General features: G+C 44.4%; 1 protein-coding gene across 2 annotated transcripts in view; it reads right to left on the reverse strand.

Annotated features, from left to right (window-relative positions):
* The window catches only part of KLF7 (KLF transcription factor 7), a 73,553-nt gene that overhangs the window by 32,188 nt on the left and 20,095 nt on the right, over window positions 1–21,270 (reverse strand). For both annotated transcript variants that reach the window (XM_062004784.1, XM_062004783.1), the window contains exon 2: window positions 6,833–7,445. In XM_062004784.1, the coding sequence (XP_061860768.1) occupies window positions 6,833–7,445 (613 nt within the window). The remainder of the gene's footprint in view (window positions 1–6,832; window positions 7,446–21,270) is intronic.

A 21,270-nucleotide genomic window follows, 5' to 3' on the forward strand; every position in this document is an offset into this window, starting at 1 on the left:
CAGATCTGAGAAATCTTAGCAGCCTTGTCAGCTTGCTGGTTATGCAGATGTTCTTCTGTGGCCCGCTTTTTGGGTACGTGAGCATCTACATGGCGCACCTTCACAACTAGTTTCTCCATTCGAGCACCAATGTCCTGCCATAGTGGAGCAGCCCAGACGGGTTTGCCCTGTCGTTGCCAGTTGTTCTGTCTCCATTGCTGTAGCTATCCCCACAGAGCGTTTGCCACCATCCACAAATCAGTGTAGAGGTAGATCCTTGGCCATTTTTCCCGTTCAGCAATGTCTAAAGCCAACTGGATGGCTTTTACTTCTGCAAACTGACTGGATTCACCCTCTCCTTCTGCAGCTTCTGAAATTTTGCGTAGGGGACTCCATACAGCTGCCTTCCATCTTCGATGCCTTCCCACAAGGCAACAAGAGCCATCAGTAAAAGGGCATAACACTTCTCATCTTCTGACAGTTCATTATACGATGGGGCCTCGTCAAAACGTGTCACCTTCTCTGGTGATATTTCACCATCTTCACATTCTGGCCAGTTTGTGATCACCTCCAGGATTCCAGGGCGACTGGGCTTCCCTATGCGAGCTCGTTGTGTGATCAGTGCGATCCACTTACTCCATGTAGCATCAGTTGCATGATGTGTAGGGAATGCCTTCCCCTTGAACATCCAGCCCAGCACCGGCAGTCGAGGTGCTAGGAAGAGTTGTGTTTCTGTGCCAATCACTTCTGATGCAGCTTGAACTCTTTCATATGCTGCCAGTATCTCCTTCTCGGTTGGAGTGTATTGGGCCTCGGATCCTCTGTATCCCCGACTCCAGAACCCGAGGGGTCGGCCTCGACCCTCCCCAGGTGCCCTCTGCCAAAGACTCCAAGTAGGGCCATTCTCCCCAGCTGCGGTGTAGAGCACATTTTTAACATCTGGTCCTGTCCGGACTGGCCCAAGTGCCATTGCATGAACAATCTCCTGTTTAATTTGTACAAAACTTTGTTGCTGCTCAGGACCCCATTCAAAATCATTCTTCTTCCGTGTCACACGGTAGAGGGGGCTAACAATCATACTGTAATTTGGAATATGCATTCTCCAAAAACCCACAACACCTAGGAAAGCTTGTGTTTCCTTTTTGTTAGTTGGTGGAGACATGGCTGCAATCTTGTTTATCACCTCTATTGGAATATGACGACATCCATCCTGCCATTTTACTCCTAAAAACTGGATCTCCTGTGCAGGTCCTTTGACTTTACTGCGTTTAATGGCAAAGCCAGCCTTTAGAAGAATTTGAATTATTTTCTTTCCTTTATCAAGGACTTCCACCGCTGAGTCACCCCACACAACAATATCATCAATGTATTGCAGATGTTCTGGGGCCTCACCCTCCTCCAGCGTGGCCTGGATCAGTCCATGGCAGATGGTGGGGCTGTGTTTCCACCCCTGGGGCAGTCGATTCCAAGTATACTGCACCCCTCTCCACGTGAAAGCAAACTGAGGCCTGCACTCTTTTGCTAAAGGGATTGAGAAGAATGCATTGGCAATATCAATGGTGGCATACCATTTGGCTGCCTTGGACTCCAATTCGTATTGGAGTTCCAACATGTCTGGCACAGCCGCACTCAGCAGTGGCGTGACTTCATTCAGGCCACGATAGTCTACTGTCAGTCTCCACTCTCCAGTAGACTTTTGTACCGGCCATATAGGGCTGTTAAAGGGTGAATGAGTTTTGCTGATCACCCCTTGGCTCTCCAATTGGCAAATCAACTTATGAATGGGAATCACTGAGTCTCTGTTGGTGCGATATTGCCGACGGTGCACTGTTGTGGTTGCAATTGGTACCTGTTGCTCCTCAACCTTCAGCAAACCCACAACAGAAGGGTCCTCTGAAAGGCCAGGCATGCTGGATAATTGTTCAATCTCTTCTGCCTCCACTGCAGCCACACCAAAGGCCCACCTGTATCCTTTTGGGTCCTTAAATACCCTCTCTTAAGATAATCTATACCTAAGATGCATGGAGCTTTGGGGCCTGTCACAATAGGATGCTTGTGCCAATTTGTGCCAGTCAGACTCACTTCAGCTTTTAATACAGATAGCTGTTGAGATCCCCCTGTCATTCCAAAAATACAAATAGATTCTGTCCCTTTAAAATTTGATGGCATCAGAGTACATTGTGCACCGGTGTCCACTAAAGCCTTGTATTCTTGTGGATCTGATGTGCCAGGCCAACGAATCCACACAGTCCAATAAACCCGATTATCCCTTTCCTCCACCTGGCTGGAGGCAGGGCCTCCCTAATACTGGTCATCGCAGTCATCATTTACTGTTTCCCAGGAAACACCAGAGGTCCCCTCGAGGGAATTAGAATTGAAATCAACCCTCCTATCTTGTCTAGGGGGTTGCTCACTGGAAACTGGAGCGACATTCCTCCAAGGAGAGTTACTTCTTTTAACCCTTCCTTTACGCAACTCCTGTGCCTGTGCTCTTGGAGTAGATGGGGTAGGTGGCCTATCACACTTGCTCATATTCTCTCCTTGGTCCTGTGGATGGGACCGCGAAACATCCTGGGGTGTATACTCCTTATGTTCCTGCTCTTGAGCACGGGGACGCTTATTCTTAAAAGCTTGAGTACTGGCAGGTGGAGAGCGATACATGAATTGGTCAAACTTCCGTGACATTTTCTCTACAGCTGACACAACAGCCTGTAGGGAACAAGGCACATTTTCTTCATATTGCCGAAGTTGAGCGGCTAGTTGTTCCACCGTTTGCCTCTCATCTTCATTCCAGGAGACAACTGCCAACGAACTGGCATAGCTTGGTGGTGCACTTCGTAGGAACTTTCGCCACATAACTCGTGTGCATTGAATTTCATCTGGGTCTGTGGGTGCATAGTCATTATAAATAATCTCCAGCACAGCTAACTCCCTCAAATATTGAATGCCTTTCTCCATGGTGGTTCACTTGCTTGGGGGGCTTGTAATATCTTCCTTGAAGGGGTATCTTTCCTTCACGCCCAACAAAAGTCGCCTCCAGAGGCTGAGGGTTTGTGACAGTCTTCCCATAGCCTTATCAATGCCCCCGTCCCGGGACAAGGAGCCCAATTGCCTGGCTTCTTTGCCCTCTAAGTCCAAACTGTGGGCTCCATTTTCCCAGCATCGGAGCATCCAGGTGATAATGTGCTCACCTGGGTGACAGCTGTAATCTTTTCACACTTCTCGCAGTTTGCTCAGGGACAAGGATCGGGTGATTATCTCTGGCTCTGGCTCTGACTCTTCCTCCTGTTCCCGTGATGACACTGGTTCATCTTCATCCCTCCCAAGGCGAACTGATTTTTTTATGTGTTTCTTTTTCTGGACAGGAGCAACTGACACTGCCACAGGTTGATCCTCTGATTCAGGATCAGTGTCTGCTGTTGGAGTTAGGGCAGCAACAGCATCAGTTGCCTCAGTTTGAGTAGCCGCAGTGGTTGCTAGGGTGGCATTCCTAATCTGTACAAGTGAAAAACTCTTCCAATACCTGTTCATATTCTTCTGTATATCAATCCCTCCATAGCTGCCCAACCTCATAACAGTCTGGAAAACACATTTCACAACTCTACCCAAGAAAAACACCCTACCTAGAGGACAGAACAATAAAACCACAATGGCTGGGACATCCCAAGTGTGTTCGGAATTGTCAAAAGCTATTGCAGTTAACTTGAATAAGTGAGGATGGAAAAAATGGAAAAATTACGTCCCTCCATTTTTCCCATGAACTGGGTGTCATTACTGTCACTACATTCTGAAAATAAATGTCCAAGTTGCAGAAATGCCAACCAAGTCATGTACAAGTATTGGCCTAGCTCCATACCCAGTGATACAACCATACCATAAGCCAGTAACAACCAGTATATCAGAACGAGTGCTTTCGTCCCTTTTCCAAAGGACATAAACACTATCAGAGAGAATACATAGTGCATATGACAAATTATGGGCCAACAGCAGTTAAGCAAATACATCAACATTGTGACAATTGTTTCAGCCTACTGTGTCTTACTTCAACCCTGCGGGCCCCACGTTGGGCGCCAATAAATGTCGTGGTTTTGCCCAGCCGGAGCAAAGGGGAAGAAAACCTCCCCCTCCCCCTCTCGACGGAATGCGGAGGGGATCGGAGAGGGAGGAAAAAAAAGTAAAAGAGCCCGCGTAAGTTGAAATAAGAACAGTTTACTGGGGAAATTGAAGAGTAACAACTATAACAAAGACAAGGGAATATTACAAAGAAAACTGGTGAGTGATACAGTTGCTCACCACCCGGGACCCGACGTGAGCGACCGCTCCCGACCGGCGACCGAGAGCCCGCGCGCCCCCCGGAAGGGCTTATACCAGGGCAAGAGCTTATTCCGGCCAGCCCCCACCTGTACCCTGGGCATGACGGTTAGGATGGTATCGAATACCTGCTGGCCAGCCTGGGTCAGCTGTTCAGGCTGTGCCCTTTCCTGGTTCCTCACGGGAATTAACTCTATCCTGGCTCAAACCAGGACACAAGGCTGCACCCAGTCCTCACCACAAAATGAAACCATGCTTTCTACACAGCTATGCACAGCTAGGACATGGTCAGGTGCATGATGCAAAGACAGGTGAGCTCCTCATCCAGGTTTGTATTGTCTTTTGCCTTCCTGCTTTCCTAACAACCTATGCTATCTCTTAGGACTTGGTAGATTTAAACAGGAACACTCTATAAACTAGTAAATTATTTAGAGTCTGTATAAACCACTGATGGTTTATACAAGACAAGATCAGAGCAGTCACTGAATCCACTAGATTAGGTGCTGAGAGTGGAAGGTGTGGGCACTGCACCCAGGCAGCTAGTCTCATCATCTGATCCAGGTCTTTCTCATCTTCCAGCAAAGGTGGATCTGCCTTTCTCACCATGTTGTGCACTCCTGAGAGACGGGCAGACACATGTCAATGGCACCGTGCACAGTCTAAGGCTATTCAACAGATGTATCATAGGGTTAGTGAGAAATGTTTCTTGCCATATATTAATTGTAAAACACAAGTTTTCACAGGTTTTATCAAGAGGAAAGCTTTTGACTCCAGTACAAAATTCAACCAGACCTAAGGCTGGGTTCAAAAGCATGCAAAATTTTCTAAGATTTTTACTCCAAATGGTGGAGGTGTTTGAAAGAGTGAATGCTCCCTCAGGACTCTTTGCCCACATCCCTATCGACTGGGTGACAAAACTGGAGAAACTCCACTGGTTCACCCTTTCTAGGTGATCATGTCATATCCCTGACTAACTTCAGAAAGTGTTGTGTAAGATCCATCACTTCCAGCTTGTGGAAGAACACAGGGACCACATCTGAACAGACAAGACCACCACATTAACAGGTCACCCACTCTGCATTTGTGCCTTCAGGGGAGCCTCACAGCCTGCTGGAAGGCCTTGTCTGGGATGCGCCCCCGGGCAGCTCCAGTGGGGTCCAGCCTCACAGCAGCACCAGTGTCAAAAGGAGCCTCCTCACCACGGTGCTGTGTATTTTAAAATGACTGCACTACTTTCACTGGCTTTCAAATGACCGGATCACAAGTGATGTCACTCCTGGCAAGGTGGCTATCCCCAGTCAGAGCACTAGAAAGCCCTTTTGAAAGATCAAAACCAATGTCTTTTATGTCTTAATATGATTTATACTTCAGACCATGTAACTTTTACAGGGCTGCCTAGTATTTGATGGATGCGGTTCTCTCAACAACTCACACATTTGTCTGATTTACTGCACCGCTCCAACGTATTATATTCTACCTTGCAAGAAAAACCTTGCTTCTAGGAATCTGCTTGCATGATAAGATTGTGAATTAAATACGTGGTTATTGTAAGAGATCACACATTTTACATTAAAATTGAGAAAACTGATTACAGCAATCCCTCTGGAAACAAGAACAATCACATGATAAGACAGTACTAATGTAAATTTATCATTTCTCATCACATGTGAAGCTTAGAACAAAGCGGCAACAAGCACAAACTGCACAGCTATTACTGCCAATGAATACCAGCTAAAAAGCTGCTGGGGGCTATGAACAAATGACAGGAGAGTGGGGATCCTGAATAGCCAAATCTAAGCCAATCTGGTATGCTTCAAGAAGCTTACACAGTGGAGCTTATGTGCAACATTAGTAAATATTAACCAAAATAACAGACTGACATTTTTCCATACATACCCTCCCTCTCTACCTACACTATTCCATTCAAACTCCGTGTCATTCTTTCATTTGTTCTCACTATATTTTATCACCAGAGAAGTCCAGGATTGTATCTCAAGGGTACATACATTGGCATACCTACAAGTCTGCATCTGCAGACATGTATGCTCCCTCATGCACACAGTATTCCTAACCTGCATATCTCAAATCTGAAACACATTTTTCTCTTTCCCCCATACAAAAGGCAACAAAAATGTACCCACGCTCTTTTCCATTTAAAGCAATAAAGCAATAACACTTGACTAAAACTAACATTTTTAAAGTTGTCTCGGGAAAGTGAGGGCCTAAACCCCAAACTGGCATGCCCACAGTTTTAACGTGAATGTCACATCTGCATCCCTTAGGTAGCCTAAAATTACTGTGCATCAAGCCCCATAAGACATATAAAACCCCCAACAGATTAATGGTAGATGGTGAACCACTCTGTTTTGTTGAATAATGTGTACATTTCCTAGTTTATCATATTTTTCCACTGCCCTGTTACATAGATAGAAACTTAAGACTTTCAGAATAGACTTTTTTTTTTCCTAAATGAGAGTAAAAGGAGATGGTCACGGTTAGGTTGGCAGGAGGGCAAGATGAGAGAAGCATCCTACACAAGTACCTGTATGAGTCCTCTGGTGAGCCTTTAAGTGGGAGCTCTTTGTATAAACCTTCCGGCATCCATTAAATTGACAGCGATGAACTCTCTTCTTGTTTTCCGGGGATGCTTCTGCCCCTGTACCTCCTTGTTCACTGTCACTTTGCCCGCTTTTTATCGTCCCCGCAGTTGCTGTTGCTACACCCACTTTCACGGAGCTGAGTGAAGTTTTCTTGGCCACCAATTTCAATGTCACCGTGCCATCCACTGCTGACAAAGTCTGTGAGGTTTTTACAAGGTGTCGGCTGAGCTCTGGAGAGGAAGGGGGCGTTAAAGAGGTTACTGCATTGAGTTGGGCCTGGTTGACGGCTGTGTAGCCTTCTGTGGAAGAGCTGGTGGACTGCAAGCTGAGGCACGTCTCAGACAGCAGCTTGTCTCGCGAGAGGATAATGTCCATGTTGGCGCTTTTGTCACACGTACTTGTCTCCACCGGTAAAAGGATGGGGTCCAGCTGTCGGATATTGTCCTCTGTATCTGGGGCTGAGGAGGCATGAAGGAAGCAGTCCAAATCCTCACCAAAGGTCTCAGAGATCTTCCGTGGTTCAGTCTGAAGATACCGCTCCAGCTCCAGGCAAGTCTGCAGAAGGGGAAGGAAGAGGGGTGGGAGAGAAACCACTGTTAAGAGAGAGATTCCAGCACAGCTCCCACCTAGGGCAGGACAACATGGTCCAGAGCCACTCAGAGATTGTATTCATGCACACCAGCACCTTCTCACAAGATGGTCACGTTTTGGCAAAACAGTGTCAGAATATCCATGTGTGGCTGCAGATATTACAGTACAAGTGAAGATATGACAGCCAGAAATCATCTGCTACATTTTCATGAAAGTCTACACATTGTCCTATAGATACCAGGCCCTTCCTAATTTTAAGTGTAATCTAGCCACCATATGGAACTACTAGCTACCGTATGAAACTATCTTAATGGCCCCTTCGCTTGGCCATGTACAAACAAGTCACTTCTCCAAACAGTAGCTTCCTCTTCCTTCATAAACATTAACTTTCACTCCAAACGTAACTCAGCATAATTGGCTATGGCCCAATCTATTCTTAAAACAGCTGAATTCTGAAGCATAGCATTTTAAGACAGAAGACAGAGAAAAACTGCTAGTGACACAACAGCTTGTTTAAAGGGCCTGAAAGAATGAAAGACAGGAAAGAAAAGAAGGAACTACTGTCAGTTTTAGATGGTTTGTGGCACATCTGGTCAAATGGGGCTTCTTGTGTACAGGACACCAGACATGCATACGGACACACACATGCACCTGATTAAAAAGTAGGTGAAGTTGCAGTCAAAGAAGCTGCCACATAAACATATATTCCTGCATCTCCACAGCAACAATCCTCAGCACAAGGATGGGGTAAGCCTCTTCCTTGAACGTATCTTATTATGAAGTGCCCTGAGATAGCCCAAATAAAGCCTCCAGGCACCACCACACTGCCCAGTGTTCTTCATAACCAACATTATAAATTTTTATTGTTTGTAGAAAACAGTTTGCTGTAGTTTCAGGAAGCTTTTAATGGAACTTATTGATGTTCTTTTTCATCTCTCGCTGCCTAAAAGGCTAGCTGGTTTAATACTGCCACTGTGATTACACAGGACTTAAAGAAAGAGACATTTTTACTAAAAAATTTTAGAAACCGCTAAAAAGTACTCCTCAGAGAACACTTCTAGAGATATTCAGAAAGGGATTTTAGGCAAAAATTTCAGCTTATGGGAGCTACTGACCCCACTACATCTCAATTTGGAGAGTCCAGCATCTGATCAAGAAACAAAAGCTTTGTATGACTGGAGGAGAGATAGAGACTCCTGCCTTCAGGGTACAAAGGTCTCATCAACAGGAGTGGGAAGAGGCCCCACTCATACCTCTCTAGGAGCCGCCAGATAACTCAAGGTTATTACTTTCAATGTACCCAGGAAGCAGCACTGATAGTTGCATATACAATGTGGTGAGATGACTTTCAGAGTTCCCAACAGAATTTGTCAGCCTATCTGTTGTTTCTTTTTAAAGTAATACCTGAATTATAGAGCTGACCTGTAGAGATGGACAAAAAGCATCAATATTTGAAAGTGAGATATGCTATACTTGAGTGTGAGGTCATTTTTAGAGGCACAACACTGTACATAACGATGTGTATGTAGAGGCCTGGAGGAGGGACACTTCAGGTTAGTACTTGTCTTAAGCAACCTTTCTGTTCTCTTTTTGAAGTGCATTTCTTGGGACTATAAGAAATGGCTTTATCTGGGGATTTAGTCTCTCCTCAGATGAATTCTATAGGTTTTCTAATAGGTTTTGAGACCAGCTTTTCAATATGCCCCACAATCTTTCAGGAACAACTCCCAACACCAGGAGAAGTGATGCTTTTGAATTCCCCACATGACATTATTTCTGCTTTCTGGCCCACTTAGCCTTCATCCAGTGGGGCAGAAACAGGGTTAGAGGCCTAATAAATAAAAGGCTTCCAAAGGAAAAAACAAGCATGATCAGAAATTAAGGGGGGAAAGGGGTGAAAAAAAGAAAGAAAAAAGGAAAAAAGAGAGAGACAGGGACTCAAGGCCATTAAATCTGATGACAGTGACAGGAAATTTCAATTGCTGTAGGATCAGAAAGCTGCACGCTGGCTCCAGGCTGCAGAGGGGAGGCAGGAGGTGCTGCTCCTTTAAGGCATCACTACTCCACGACAACAATAGTGGGCCTGACAGTTTTTTCCAGCATCACCATTAATTTTCCATAAAGAGCAGTTTCTTGATGAGCCCTTTTCAGGCAAAGCCTGATGCTTCAGAAACCTGTAATTATTCCTGGCTCCCCCCCTTCCCGCAGCCATTGCACCTGTGCCATTTCAAGACACCAGCTGGTCATGTCTTGCCTTCTGCCTCTGAAATCCAAAACCAGTGGATCAAGCCCATCTCCCCATAGAGGAAGGAAAAAAACAACTCAAAGAAACAATATAATGCAGTCCCTCCCTTCCACCCCCCTCAGCCTCTCCACCAAGTCAATAGGGGGGAAAAAGCCTAGCAAGCTGAGCCAGAAAAGCCCTTCACCTAATCTGCATGGCAGACAAAGCCCTGCGAGGGGTTATGGCCACAGCCCTTCCTTTACCCCCCACAGGGTCCTACCTACTGCTGCATTTGCCAGAGCAGGCAATTGCCAGCAGAAACAAAGGATCATTCCTCATATGCACTTCCCAGCTTCTGCCAAGTACCTTACTTGACCTTCCTTTCTCCTGGTCCAAATCACCCATAAAGTGGTAAGACAGGGTTTTGAAACCTGCCTGCCTTCTCTTTCTTTATCTTTCTAAAAATTGGCAAGCCAACTTTTAGGCCAACTAAGTCCTACCGCCTCATCTTCAGCTCTGACTTGGAGAAACCACCCTCCTAGCCCAGTGGACCATTAAAGAGTCATTACAATTGGAAAAGGCCTTTAAAATCATCAGGTCCAACCACTAACCTCACACTGCCATCACTAAACTAAACCATGTCACTCAGCACCTCATCTGTGTATCTTTTGAATATCTCTAGGTATGGTGACTCCACCACCTGCCTGGGCAGCCCCTTCCAACCCTCTCAGTGAAGAAGTTCTTCCTAATGCCCAATCTAAATCTCCTCTGGTGCAACTTGAGTCCATTTCTTCATGTCCTATCACTCATTACTGGAGAGAAAAGATCAACCTCCATCTCACTATAACCCTCTTTCAGGTAGTTTGTAGAGAGTGATCACATCTCCTCTCAGCTCTTCTCTAGACTAAACATCCTCAGCTCTCTCAGACGCTCCTCAGGAGAAGCAGGAGAGTTCTTTGGTCTCCATTACCACAAAGTTATTTCACAGTAAGCCCAACAAAAACTTTTTTTGTGGAAGAAGCAGGATATTGACCATTATCCACAGAGATATGAACCCAAACTGCTGGATGCAGATGACAGCGAACCTTTATAGATCTCCAGTCTGGAAGGAAAATGGTCTACAGATACCCAAGAAAGGAGAAAGCTGCTCTTGACATGCTCTTGTGGTTCTGTTAGATGTCAACCTTCTCCTTAACTGCTCATGCAAAGAGCTTTGTGTAAGAGATGTAATACACGTCACATGTGACATTAAGTCCAGCTATCCTTTGGTGTGATGTTGCAGGCAATTTGGTGGGTATTAAACTTTCTTAGCCAATGCCTGTAGGATTTGCAGCAATAAACACTTAGAAAATTGTTATGAGAAGAGGAAGATGGCTCCTTTCAGTAACTTAAGAAGATCCATAAGATTGCTTTTTACTGTCAAGCTGTTTTTGCAGACTAGGGATAAAAAGTGACCCACTACTTTAACCCATGTGCCCTGATTAGTGAAGGTCATTCTCCTCGCACCTTGCTCCTCCATTTAGCCAGTTAAAAGAAATTATGATTCATGGCTGGAAAATAATAGGATGTGACTTTGCAAGACCTCACATACTTGCAAAGAGAAGGATAGCAGTCTGGCATTTGGACAATCCCAAGAAGGCCTCAGTCTGATTTTTAAATTTTGGATAAAATTGCAAAAAGGTTTACTTTCCCAGCAGAGGCATATTTTCATCACCTGCAAGAAACACAATGACTTGAGGACAGAAAATGAGGGAAGACACCTTATCAACACGTTTTCTAGGTCCATCTGTTTTATTGATGCTGAAGTATTTTATAACATCTTGATTTTGATTTTTTTCTAGAAGATCATGGTAAGTTCTTATCTGCAAGTGCTAGTTACTTCTAAGTGCCATTTTACTGCAGATATAATTGGACATCAAACACCGATCTTGGAAGTTATCCAAAACCTAATTAAGAAGTTGGATACTTAGATCAGGCTGTGACAGAAAATGAAAATGTCAAATGTTGTTGACAAGCAGGTCTAATCTACCAGCTCTGTTTACAATACTTTAAAGGATTCTCTTTGCAGCATAATTTATATGAGGAAAGCAGAATTATACATGCAATAGTGAAGGTCAATTTCCACCTTCCATCATGACCCCATTGCTTTTCACTGGCATGTAAAAAAGAGGTCTCATCTCTAACTTTAAATAATTGTGAAAGTCTCAAGACTGCAAAGGAAGAGAAAGCTTGTCCAACCTGAAGGCAACCCAAAACAATAATTCTAAGGTCCGTGCCACCACAGTTCACTCAAGCTCAGAGCAAAGAGCAGAAGCAGGTCCAGTGGCTGTACCTGTTCTTCAGCAGAACAGCAGAAGCTTTGAGCTACGGTTGCAACTCCACTGATGGACAGACATTGGACTGGATGGTGTGGGTCAGCCCCAAAACTAATAGGAATGAGATTCACAACTGACCTGCCTTCCCTGAAATGTCATGCTATTTTTGTCCTTACTCTAAAACAAAGTTTGAAAGACACATATTCTTCACACTACCAAAAGCCTTCATTACTTCCTGAACAAGAACAAAACCCAATACTCTTGCTCATCTATTCCAAGATTGTCATCTGTTACCATCCAGTTGCCAAAACCTCCAGCTTTTCCTCTTGGCAACCTCTACTGGGCAGTTACTAGTTGTTAAAAAGCTGCAGCACATCAGAAGCTTAACTTTTGGGACAGCATAAAATAAACAGAATTTTAGTATTAAAATATGTAGTTTTGCAAAATACACTTGGGAAAATGAGAAAACCACAGTCTGAAATGAATGAATGGTAAGAAAAAGTTTAAGGCGACAGCAAATAATTTCTATTGCAAAGAATTTAAGACAAATCCTAGTCATGTGCCAGCACATCTTGCCTATGAGTTACATGGTTCATTGAAAAAAAGAGACGGTTAAACTAATTTTTCAGGTACAATAATAAGACACTTAATGACAGCAACTCCTGGTAAATATCTCCATGTTTTTTCTTATTCCCTTGTACATATGAAGCAAGTCAAGTTACCTGCATGCTCAACAAACAGGTTTCTGCCAAGAGCAAAAAGCAGGCACACAGATAGTCACCAAAGTTAATCAGATACACAAAGACTTCTTTTCCTGTGGTCACTTTATCATATGCTTGAGCTGTCAGGCAAGTCCTCTCTAACACTGGCTGAATGGGTCTCACCAGCCACTAAAGTCTGCAGTCTATCAACTCTTGAGTGTGTTACACAGGACTCAAGCCTCTGTTTGCAAATTTCTTCAATACAATAAGGGCCTGTCTCCATTTTCTCCCTTGCTATCAGCTCAAAGAATGAAACTTTTTAGGAAATGAACTTAGCCAAACTAGCTCATTCACTAGTGAGATTTACACGCAACACTACTCTCAATGAACCCTCTCCTACTATGACTCAAATAGCTTTCTCCCTGCATGCATTTCTCTTCAGAGGATAAAAGATGCTTAAATCAGAAGCCTCAATCACATTCACTGGAGACAGATTTAATGTAAAAAGTTCTTTGGGTTTAGTTAAAGAACAGAATAACTATCTTCATATAAACACAAGCTATTTTCCTGCTGCTTCGGGACATGATGTAACCAGGGTTATCAAAGACTTGGATCAGCCTTTAAAGCTCAAAGGATCAAAATCAATTTTGCCAGAAATGGGCATTTTTCACCAGCAGAATTTGTGGTAAAACACATCTCAAACAGGGGAAAAAAAAAAAATTAAATGCTCAAATCCGTAACTTGAGTCCAGTAATCAAAATCAAGATTTGTTCCCAAACTTACTGAAATATACCTAACAAGTATTCTTTTAAATGGACAAGCCAAATGTGTTCACTAAAAATCTGTGATAATTGGACCCCAAGCATAGAGAGCTTCAGTGTACTGGATGTGAGATACTGAACAAAAGACTGCAGCTAAGCATGGTTGAATTTGATAGGCATCTAGATTAAAAAAAAAAAAAAAAAAAAAAGGATGAAAGAAATCTGCAAACACTGAACTGGGGCTTTGGAGGGCTTCTGTTGCTTTTGGATTGTTTAGTAGAGATAGAAAAAATATCTGCCACCAGTCACAACAACAAAAATATAGCATCTTTGTCAGAAAAGGATTTAGAATAACCAAATAAAAAATTCAAAAGTGCAGGCAGTCTATCGTGCTAGTATTGAAGTATGATAAAACCCACATGTGCTTGTACACCAGCACAAGCTGAACGTGCTGCCACGCAGTCCAGACAGCAACTAGCCAGACAATGACCATCTGAGAAATTATATGTATGTAACATAAGTGTGTTTCAAAACCTTTCTGAAGAGATCAGTTATTTATATAACAACCTTAGATGGCTGATGAGTGAGCTGTCCAGTGGCTCTCATTGTAAACTCTTCTCCAAACTTTATCAAGTGTGTATTTAACCTATTGCCATCAGGTTTGGAAGCAGCTTTAATTTAGCATTATAAATAGTGAAAAGGGACAATTAGCTCCTTGAATTGCCAGTCCTAGCTCGCACTGAAATCAAAGGACCGGGTTCAAAGCATGCCCCAGAGCCTGGTAAATTTCTCACAGGAAATTGATATGCAAGAGCAAATGCTGATGACTCTGGAATGTACAAAGCAGAGAAATATTTTAGGTCTCGATCCTCAATTAAGATTCATCCTTACAAAGTACTGCAGTGGGGTTACACAGCAGAATTGGATTCCTTGTAATTACTCTGGACAGGATCATGAATGAAAAATGTACTCTTTAGAGATGTTTCATTAACATCCAGAGATAGCTTAACATTTGCTCCTTGGCAGCTGACACAAACATACACACCAGTCGTGTTCATGCACTCTCAGGAAATAGAATATTCATAAGCGCAATTCCTCACAATCAGCTTATTAAATCAAACATGGAGAAGAGATGTGATCGATACACTCAGTATGTGCTACGTTTCATAAGAGTCCTGGGTTTTGAGTCATCTCTTCCCATCTGACCTAAAAACATATTTAACAAGGAGATGCACAACACTGTATTCCTAACCGAAAACACAGAATTCCTCATGTTGACTTCGTGTGATCAGCATTTTTGCACTGGGAGTAGTGTATCTATCCTGTACATGACACTCATTGATTATCACATCTCATGGCTCAAAAAACCTTTTGTACATTCCCTTTTGGATTATTTTTGGCTGTGTGGAAGAAGAGGTAGGGTCCTGTCTGGGAAACAGCAGGAGGAAGGAGGGAAATATGTTGTAGAATAAGGACAGAACAAAAATGGATAGAAGAACATTTATACCATTTCTAAAAAATAATAAACATATAGGACCAAAGCCTGCTTCAGCCACATGGGGGGAAGTGGACTGTTTGGCTTAAGTTTAAACTTTAACGTGAAGACAGCAACTATTCAAGTACATTTACAAAAAGCTACTTTTTAATTTATTTATTTTTAAAAATCATTTGGGTAATTTGTTATCTTATAAGAGCAAGAAGATGCATGCAGTACTGTGATAAATATCCCAGTCTGGACAAGGAAAAGAGACAACAACAGACTTGAATTTCACTGTTGCACTGCGAAAAAAATTTCTCAGACTAGAAACAAAATTATGGGAAGAACAACCAGATTCTCAGCTGTGGAGGAGTGGTTAAGGGAGAATGGACATGGACCCCAGGGTATAATGTTAGGCCCGACGGGGCAAGGCAATCTGAGTTCTAGTTATATGAATTTAATGCACAATCAAGACCAGAGTCAGAGCCATGGTTAAAGCAGTTTCTGTCATGTAGACAGCAGGCCGCTTTCTGCTCCCTCAAGGTCGGGCTGTTTTCAGCTAACGAGCTAACAGCTCAAGGTGGAAAACAACTTTGGAGAAAAACAAGATGGGAAAATGTGAGGGAGCTTGCTTATGGCAGAAACCGCAAGTAGGATGAACATAAGAATGTAATCTATTAGCTGCTGTTGCTGAGCTAGCTTTGAAGCTGCTGGATATAAGTTAGAGCCTGCTCTCAATAAAGAAGAAGATTTCTGCTATCACTCACATTGAGTAGGACTGATTTTTTCCCACCCAGCTGAGAATCGGACCCTGGGTTGATCGCCGCATGAAGTAGGCTTGGAGCTGGTTGTTCAGGCTTCGAGCCTGGGTTTTTCAGGCTTCGAGCCTGGGTGTTTCAGGCTTTGAGCCTGGGTGTTTCAGACTTAGAGTCTGGTTTCAGACTTAGAGTCTGGTTTCAGGCCTTGAGCCTGGTTTCAGGCTTTAAGCCTGGGTTTTTCAGGCTTCGAGGCTGGTTTCAGGCTTCGAGCCTGGGTTTTTCAGACTTAGAATCTGGGTTGCAGACTTCGAGTCTGGTTTTTCAGGCCAAGAGACGAAAACTTCGCGGCATATGGCGCCCGAACAGGGACCATCACTGGGTGTTACCGGGTAAGGAGCCTGCCTGCGGGGAGCTGAGACTTGAAAATCCGGAGGCAGAGGCAGTCGTCGGAGGAAGCCTGCCGGACCCCAAGCAGAGGTTGCTGTACCCGGGGGAGTGACTACAGGTTGCGGTGAGACGAGGATCCGACAACATGGATAAGGAGGCAGCACTCTCACTTTTACATCACTTTTTAGAAAAGCGGGGGGTGGACTTAAAATTGACCGATTTGTCTGGTCTACTTGTACATAGTAATTGTAAAGGCTTTTTTAAAGACTCTGAGAAATATTTTGATGAGGAGGAGTGGAGAGCGTATGGGACTTGTCTTTGGGACTTGGTTATAGACGAAGATAAGACTGCTCGGAAACTGATAAAACCACGGAGAGAAGTAATTAACTGTTTGAAAAAGTGTAAGTTGGAAAAGGATTTGACCGCTGCTGTAACTCAGCGGCTTGATGTGCCTGAGACTGTAGCTGAGCCAAGAGTTGGACTGTTTGGTATCAGGACTAATTATGTCTCACCTCCCTTTTCTGGTGAGTGGCAAGAAATTGAAAACCTTCTCTGGGAATCCACTATTAATGGTGATAAGGACAATAGTAAGATCAGTAAAAATTTAGGTCTCGTTTGGAGAGACATGATAAATACTTTAAAAGAAATGCAAGCAGAACAGCGTGTGGCCATGCCTGCAGCCCAGGCGTTGGCTGTTGTGCCGAGGAGACAGAAAAGGGAATGGACAGGTTCCTGCAGGAAGTATTAAAGAAAATGGAGCGACAAGAGCCCATGGAAACACAGCCTGTCGCCGCTGAAAGCCAGCCCGGTGCCGCCCGGCGCTGAGCGGGGCGTGCTGAGAGAGAAAAAAAAAAAAAAAAAAAAAGAGAAAAAAAAAGAAAAGAAAAAAAAAAGTAAAAAAAAAAGTTCTTCTCTACACAAGAGTTTTACAAAGTCAGGGAGGCGAAGGGGCTTCGGAGCAGAGCCCCCGCGGGAGAGCTGCTTCCCATTCGAGCCCAGCCCGCCGAGTTACCCCTGGGAAGACTCGCAGGGCAATGCCGAGCGGGCGGAGTCGGGCGGGGATGCAGCGCAGGATGATCAGAGGAGAGTGGGGGAGCGCGACCCCGTGTTAGACTCGACACCATCGGGCACGAGAGGGGAGACAAAGAAAACACAGGAGAGACTAATACCGACTGCGCCGCCGGCGCCGGGGCCGGCACGGAGTGAGCCAGACCCCCCCCGCCCCTTCCATCCGCAGCCGCCGCCGCGCAGCCGCTTCCCGCGCCCGGTCGGTGTCTCCGGAGCCCCCCACACACACCGCGCCGACACCGCCGGCCCCGGCCCTCACGGACCGCTGGGCTCGTCCTTTCCATCCTCAATCCCTTGCCTCAGCGAGTGTAAAAACTGTTGGTCGTGATGTTATGCATTTTGCTGTAAATGTGATGATGAATACTGGTTTTCTTACAGGGGAAACTTTCTAAGGTGTTTGAGGTGTCAGGAACAGAACATTTTGGCATTGAGAAGTTAAAAGGTGGTTTGTGTTTTAGACTCATTGGTGAAGGATTTTTTTTTGATCCAGAGTATAAAAAAAAAAAAAGGATTTTGTCATACTGTTGATGCTTCAAATGATTGTGGTAAATGGTTTTAGGCAATTTCAACAACCCAAGCAAAACATGTGGGTTACACTGGCCAAAGCAATCAATCAGTCTACAATATGTTTATCAATGGCCACTCCAGATAATCCTTTTTCTACCTGTTTGGTGGGAGTTCCATCAGATGTGGCACAATTTGGCCTATACCAAATGCATTAAAAACAAATCCCTTAGTTAAGGAAAATGGCAAAGTTGACAGCTGGGATTTGATCATTTCATGGTTGCCAATAATGACAACAGAGCCACAGGAGTTAGAATTATTGAGATCTATAAAGATGGATTTTTGTGTTATGTTTAATTTTACCAGCAATGCCAAAACATTTGGGACAGAATGTGGATCCCATCCTGGGCGTGTATAAGAACATGACTTCGAGTCTGGTTTTTCAGGCCAAGAGCCGAAAACTTCGCGGCACTCAGCTGGTGTAAACCAGCACAGAGCAGCCCTGATTTCATGGTTAGTGTTTACATCAGATGAGGACCTTGCCAACACTAAAACTCCCTGAAATTCTGCTCTTGATTAGCGCCACTTAAATCTGTGGCTTACGTGGAGCAGAATTTGACGTGTTTTTTGACAGCTGGAGATAGTTATTACAAATCTTGTCTACTTTGTTAGGAACAATGTGACCCAAATGGAAAAATTGGAAGAATTTGAAAACAACACCAACTTCAGACATCCTGGTACTTGGACTTGTTTATTTTTTTTTATTACTATCCTTTACTCTCTTTTTTTGTTTTGTTCTGTTTTGTTTTTTAATTTGGGCAGTCTGTAGGGAGGTATTCACAAACTGGTTTCTGACACTTCCAGGCCAGAGTTTTCACCATTCATACACAGAAACAACAGCCTTCACGCATTAATATCCCACTGCAGGTAAACTCGCCTCTCACTCAAAAGCCAGATGCTCTACAAAGGATGCTCCCTTACAGCCAAGGGTGCTTTTCCATTGCTTTTCTTTCCTCCACTGTTCTGCCAAGGCATAACTCTTATCCACCAGGGATTTTGATCAGCGTCAAATCTCACAGGCAGTGCATATGGGTTGCTATGCGCCTTGGTAAAAGCAGCACAGTCCTCTTTAAAAGCAATTTGGTAGAGCACATTGGTAAAGCACCTGCCAGCCTTGGCCCAGATGCTCAGCAGCCACCCAGACAGCTGCCAACAGGCATCTGAGGAGATCTGTATCCCCAAAATGCTTCAGATCAAACAACAGGGAGACCTGGCAGGGCCTTTTGTGGATGTCACTAGCAACTGAAGGTGTGCTGTCAGAACTGGATGAGGCACTATTCACTCCTCATGGAAGGATCATGAGATCAGCCTTGTGTCAGCATGGTTTCCAGCAGGCTGTACAGCTACTGCAGCATGGCATGGGAAGCCAGGGGATCCCATTAAGGGCCCTGGCATATATTGACTTGAGAAAGCTCCGTACATCAGATCACCAGCTGCTCAGAGTCAGCACACTTCTGTGAGCCAATTTACACAAACATGGCTCCCTCAGTGGCTCACTTTCTTCAGTCTGTTGACTGTGGTCATCCACCAGTTGTCATGGATTTTAATATGCAGCAATACAAAAGTGCTATTTCAGGACAAAGTTATTAATAGCAAAGCAGCCAGAAAATAGCCTAGAAGGAATGCAGTGTCTTGGTATTCCTGGAAGATACTATGACTTCTCAGCATCCAAGCAGCCAACATGGCTTCAAGATGTTTCTGTGCATAAAAATGTCTTTTGTACAGGGAGCTAACTATATGGTAAACCATCATATGTGCCTTAATAAAAATGCCCTGTATGGGTACCTGCAGACTCCCAAGTCTGCAGACTGCAATACAGAAAGGCCCAAAGGGTAGTACTTTGTTACTCTAAGCAGGCTGGTGAAAAGCAGAGGCTGAAGCACCATTAGAAACAGAGGCCAGGAGAAGCTCTCCTCTTTCTGAAGGAGGTAGAGGATGGGACTGGACCTGTCTGAGCCCTGCTCAGAAACCTGTCTAACTTCAGGACCCCAGAGAGACTCTTCCTCTCAGCCTCCCTTCCGCTGTGAATACTCTCTCCTCCCCTTGCTTCTTTGTGCAGTACATCCTCAGCAACACTTTTGGGTGGGAGCCTCACAACAAAGGAAAGTCACTGTCTCTTTTCACGCTCTCTCTTAAACCTTCTGTTTCTCCTGGCAAAATATCACTGGAAATGCATTGGAAAATAGCATGCAAAACTACTAGACTCCTCCTCAAGTTTATGCTGGCACATTGCCCACTAAAATTAATTGGGAGTGTTCCCAAATTAATTCCAGGTACATCACCAAACGCAACACTCAGCACCACCTTGCAGAGACAATACCAGACAAAGGCATCTCCACCAGCAATGCTTTTAGCACCTGCTCTGCCTGCACCCTCACTGCCAAGAGGCTCTCAGCTCCATCCCTAGGCATCCTCCTTAAGGATGGATCACTGCATCTTTCCCTGAGACCAAAATACCCAAATGATGATGCCAGGTATTGCAAGATGTCATGTTCACAGACTCACCCATTAAACTGTCATTGACAGCTCCAGCTCACTACTGAACATGCATTGCAGGGAACCGTGGTCTCTCACCACTGTCCAGAAAGGAAACAAACAAAACCCACTTACCAACCAGGAAAAGAGGAAATGTATTGTAGTCATTATAACCCCAACAATGGACAAGTTATCTGGAGTATTTCCAACTCAGATGTTTTTTAAAAATGTACTCAGTTTACCTTAAGTGTCCTATTTTCCCTGATTTCCCTTTTCCACTCTATTTAGGCCTATATAGCATCTCCCAAGATAAGTCTGCCTTTGTGGGTTGGCTATATACCACTCCTTCCCCCTATTGTCTTTCTGAGATGGGACAGAAATCTCCAATGTTACAGCTCAGAAGACCACAGCTGGGCTCTCTTGGCTTGGTTTGTGGGAATGGGAAGAGCAGGTACTGAGGAAGGACAGCCTCTCCCACTGCAGGAGGGGCATTCCTCACAGTACAGCATTTTGTTTGGGTATTTTGTTTGTCATTGATACTGCTTAACTAAAGTTGTTTTTAGTAGCCCCAAAGGCAGAGTCTGTGGCCAGCTATCGTCATCTTAAACATTTCAGACCTCTGTCACTGTGCTTTGGTACAATCCCTGCAATAGCTAAACACAAATTTTATGTTCCCCTAAGTGCAAATTATAGCTTTCAGGAGCTGCAATTTTATTTTGGTTATAAACATACAAGGTAACCTTTATGCTGGAGGAGGAGCCACATGAGAGACCACAGACTGAGTCTGCTTTGCAGGGAACATTCCTGGGAGCACTTTGCTACTTTGCCTCCAGCCGGCTCCACTTCCCAAGCAGTTGTGCATCCCAAGTGGCTGCATGATATCAGAGCTGGAGCAAGAGCCAAAATGCCTTGTGGTGGCCCGGGCTGCTGGAAGAATCTGCTTCAGACCCAGTAGTCCAAGAACTGGGACTCAGAAACAGAGAGAAATGCACTCAAACTATGTTTTTTAGCTATAGCTGGCACTACTGGCAGCCTACACGTTCAGAACACAATTTTCCC

The sequence above is a fragment of the Colius striatus genome, chromosome 11 (assembly GCF_028858725.1).
Source record: "Colius striatus isolate bColStr4 chromosome 11, bColStr4.1.hap1, whole genome shotgun sequence".
NCBI lineage: Eukaryota > Metazoa > Chordata > Aves > Coliiformes > Coliidae > Colius > Colius striatus.